The sequence below is a fragment of the Lactuca sativa genome, chromosome 4 (assembly GCF_002870075.4).
Source record: "Lactuca sativa cultivar Salinas chromosome 4, Lsat_Salinas_v11, whole genome shotgun sequence".
Classification (NCBI taxonomy): domain Eukaryota; kingdom Viridiplantae; phylum Streptophyta; class Magnoliopsida; order Asterales; family Asteraceae; genus Lactuca; species Lactuca sativa.
In genome coordinates this window covers 29,260,779-29,264,828 of record NC_056626.2, presented here as the reverse complement: position 1 = coordinate 29,264,828, position 4,050 = coordinate 29,260,779, and the positions used below count along the sequence as shown (strand labels likewise).

At 34.5% G+C, this 4,050-nt stretch overlaps 1 protein-coding gene across 2 annotated transcripts; it reads left to right on the top strand.

The window, feature by feature from the left end:
* The first annotated feature begins 480 nt into the window (after positions 1-480).
* On the top strand, positions 481-3,058 carry LOC111894498 (uncharacterized). Of its 2 annotated transcripts, none has more exons than XM_023890568.3 (7): positions 481-762; positions 1,097-1,548; positions 1,642-1,795; positions 1,906-2,130; positions 2,216-2,332; positions 2,408-2,641; positions 2,718-3,058. In XM_023890568.3, the coding sequence occupies exons 1-7, from the start codon at positions 631-633 to the stop codon at positions 2,937-2,939; spliced, it is 1,536 nt and encodes a 511-aa protein (XP_023746336.1). In that variant the 5' UTR covers positions 481-630; the 3' UTR covers positions 2,940-3,058. The 2 variants fall into 2 exon arrangements, with proteins under 2 accessions (XP_023746336.1, XP_023746335.1); XM_023890567.3 differs by having other exon boundaries at positions 1,612-1,795.
* Positions 3,059-4,050: the final 992 nt, after the last annotated feature.

Here is a 4,050-nt window from a genome sequence, read left to right as displayed (position 1 = left end):
ACCTAATTTTTACTTAAAAAGTAACGATTCATGATTTTGTTAAAAAAAAAAAAAAGAATCACAAAATTCAGTGAAATTTCACAAACCATTTGGAAAATTAGTAATTTGCCAGAAAAGATATTCCCTAAAATTTTTGGTATTTCACAAAAACTAGTTTTGAAAAAATTAATTATTCAGTTTTATTAGAATTTGGCAAAAGCTAGTCAAAATCTTATGACTCCCACTTTTGTTCTTTTTGACTTTTGGAATTAGCTGATGATTAAAATAACAATATAATGAAACAAAATATCGTATATAAAATAAGGGAAATCCATGATTTAAATAGATTTGGTTATAAAATATTTATTCATACCGGTTGTCCTTTCTCTTTAAATTTAATTCGTTACAAATAAAAAATTAATAAATTATTCATTGAGGAATAAATAGACGGACCAAAAGACAAACAATATATTTAAGGAATCCAACCGGTTTGTTTTGTCTGGACCGGGTTTAAGTTTAACTTAACATTATCCCGTCTCTGATCTGTCACTCTCGCAATTCAACTGTCCCTATGATTCATGTTGTTCCTTCGGCTGTTGAATTTCCGTTTCCCCCCTACTTCAAAAACCCTAATTTATCAACTTTCTGTTCATGATTTTTCTCTTTAATTCTCACTACTCATTCGCTCTCACATCGTTTAATCTAACAATGAATCACGCGCAAACCCGCTTTTCTTCTTCTTCCTCCAATGTCTCTGCTTCTATGACCACCGCAGCCCAACAGGTACACAAAATTTCTCTTTTGTTTCCTCTCTTTCTGGACATTCCCACATGTCAACTTGTTTTTGTTCATCTTCTTTTTATAATAATTCTTAGTTCATACGTATTGATATCGGCATTGCCACTTGGCTTTTGTCTTTTTTTGATCGTAACTGCCGCCCACTTCAATTTCTCTAATTGGAATCAAATTGGTAATTTGCGAATATGGAAGGGAAAAAAAGTTAAATGTCGCATGTTAATCGCTTTGATTTCGTTGTTATCGTTAAAATTCTAACTAATCTCGAAAGTTTACACATCATTAATCCATGGGCGCTTGCTTCTCTTCAATCGTATTCTAGAGTGCAGATCGTGGGAACGCCATATCAATGAATCCAACTCTTGGAGCTTCACGCCATTGGAGAGATGTCTTCTGGCTAGGAATCTTTGTTTTACATCTGATTTTAGTAGGTTTCGCTCTTGGGATACTCGGACTCAATAGATTCAGAAAGAAAGATAGGCTTAACATCGATCAATACACAAACAGGTTTCTTGAAAATCAAACCGGTTTAACAGAAGATTACTGGCCACTATACGCCATTTCTGGTGCAATCAGCACAGTTATCGGATGGATTTGGTTGTTATTACTTGGTTCACGTTCAAATCAAATGATGAAAGTCTCTGTTCATATATTAACCACATACCTCGCAGTTGTTAGCGTCTTGTGTTTTTGGGGGAAACTAGTTTTCTGGGGTGTCGCTTTCGCTATTGGATCTGGATTACACTTCTTATACATCATATCAGTCATAGACAGGTAATAATAAAATTAAAGTTGTTATCTTTTTTTCAACTTTTATTTAACTCTCACTTCATCTAGACTTCCATTCACAATGTTGGTTCTTCAAAGAGCTGTAAAAATGGTATGGAAGCTTCCAGAAATCATGAGAATCGTATGTGCTTTCATGTTAGTCATGCTTCTTTGGCTAGCATTATGGTCGTTTGGAGCATCCGGTGTGGTGGCTTCAAGCATAGGTGATGGTGGTCGATGGTGGCTTCTTGTGGTGAGGTGGCCACTTGTTGTTTCTTTTCTTGTAACAAATCACAAATAAAAATGTAAAATTTCATTCTTTTGTGATAACATATGTTGAAATAAACTTTGTAAAAATTTCAGGTTTTTTCAGTGAGTTTGTTTTGGACAGGGGCTGTGCTTTGTAACACTGTTCATGTGATAGTTTCCGGTATGGTGTTTCTTGTGCTTATTCATGGTGGCAGAGAGGCGGCGTCGATGCCAAGAAACCCTCTTTTGCAATCTTTAAAGTACGCTGTCACTACCTCTTTTGGAAGCATCTGTTATGGTTCTCTTTTCACAGCTGCTATTCGAACACTACGATGGGAGGTAATTAGTAAATATAAATATACATATAAATAAATAATACACTTTTTTTTTTTTTTTTAACCTTTTCTATAAATTTGACTCTCAGATTAGAGGATTCAGATCAAAAATTGGCAACAACGAGTGTCTTTTATGCTGTGTGGATTTCTTGTTTCATCTAGTGGAGACTCTCGTGCGTTTCTTCAATAAATATGCATATGTACAGGTGCGTAATAAAGTTATTTTATATAATATACAATTTCATGAATTCTCTGAAAATCTTTTTATATAAATAATTTAGATTGCTGTTTATGGGAAAAGCTTTAATCACTCAGCAAGAGACGCATGGGAGCTGTTTCAATCCACTGGTGTTGAAGCACTCATTGCATATGATTGTTCAGGTGCTGTTTTACTAATGGGTATGATATTAGGCGGGCTTATAACAGGAACTTGTGCTGTTGTTTTAACAAGGATTAAACATCCAGACAGAGAGATGATGATGGGGTCCACAGCTATACTAATGGGAATGATTTTGGTAAATTTATTATTATTATTTTTTTATAAAAATAAATGTAATGTATAATTTATGGTAAATGATAAATGGTAACTAGGTTGGGTTGGCAATGGTGGTGGTGGAAAGTGCGGTTACATCGATATATATTTGTTACGCAGAAGATCCGTTGTTGATACACAGGTGGGATCCAGAGTTTTTTAACCAGATGTCAGAGACATTGCATCAGCGCCTTCAACATAGAAGTGCACGCATTAGGGATGGGTCGAGTCAAAGTCAATATATTGACCGTGACCGTATACAAGAAACGATAACTGTTTGATTGTAAATGATTTTATTTTTGTTTTTGAAAATGTAATGGTTTGATGTGGTTGTTTTAAACTTTTATATCGTTAATTTTATCGGGTCTCACCTAAGGTTGGATCCTATCTATTGAAATCATGCATCTATTTATATGTCTAATTTAATAATTGGATCATTTATTGCAACATCCCGGACGTACATACAAAGATATTGTCAGCTTTAGGCGATTTGTTTGTTCTCATCGAAGCATGCTTAACTGTAGTATCTAGTAATGTTAAAATGATAAAGTATATATATATATATATATATATATATATATATATATATATATATATATATATATATATATATATATATATATATATATATATATATATATATATATATCACTTTATGTACAAAAATAACGAATTAGTAATGCGATAAGTACTATAATCACACATGAATCTTTTGTCCTTCTAATGAATGTATTCTTCCTCCATCTTTGTTCTTTCTTGATTTATGGTGTCTTCTTCTCCTAACTTTTCCGGTGGTCGCCACACGGGGTATAAAAACACCGGTGCCAGCCCCATTGTTGGCCCACAAGCTCTCCATCCAACCAGGGACCTCCATGTTTCTACCACCTTGACCCTCCACCCAGTTAAAATACTTCCCGGAGCCACCACTTACCGGTGTCCTCTGAAACTGTGAAGCTCCATATCTGTTTCTTCTTGTATATGTGTCGTCATCTTCATCCATAATCAACAGTATTTGTCTTGTGAGTTCTGTGTAGAAGGTTGTATCCTCGAAATCCGGTGACTCCATGTTTGAGCGATGAAGACTGTAGTCGGGATTCATGTTGATGGAAGAGATATCAGATAAGGATGTGTTAGGATTTGGAAGAAAAGTCGTTTTAATGGAGTATTTATAGGGAAGTTGATTAGGATGAATCATGTTGAGCTACCAAAATGGGGCCATGGTTTTCCCACTTGGCAAGTTGTGAGTCAACGAGTCAAAGATAGTTTAAGAGGAGATAACAAGGGTTGAGTCTTTGAAATTAGTCAAAAGTGTCAACTTTGAGAATATTAATTATAAAAAAAAGGCGTTTATTTCTGTGAAGAAAGGAACAATAGATTTGGTCAAGGTTTCTG

Coding starts and splice junctions, on each gene's coding strand:
- LOC111894498 (XM_023890567.3), top strand. CDS start 631: ATGATTTTTCTCTTTAATTCTCACTACTCATTCGCTCTCACATCGTTT. Junction 763..1,096: donor TGACCACCGCAGCCCAACAG/GTACACAAAATT, acceptor ATCGTATTCTAG/AGTGCAGATCGTGGGAACGC. Junction 2,333..2,407: donor ATAAATATGCATATGTACAG/GTGCGTAATAAA, acceptor TAAATAATTTAG/ATTGCTGTTTATGGGAAAAG.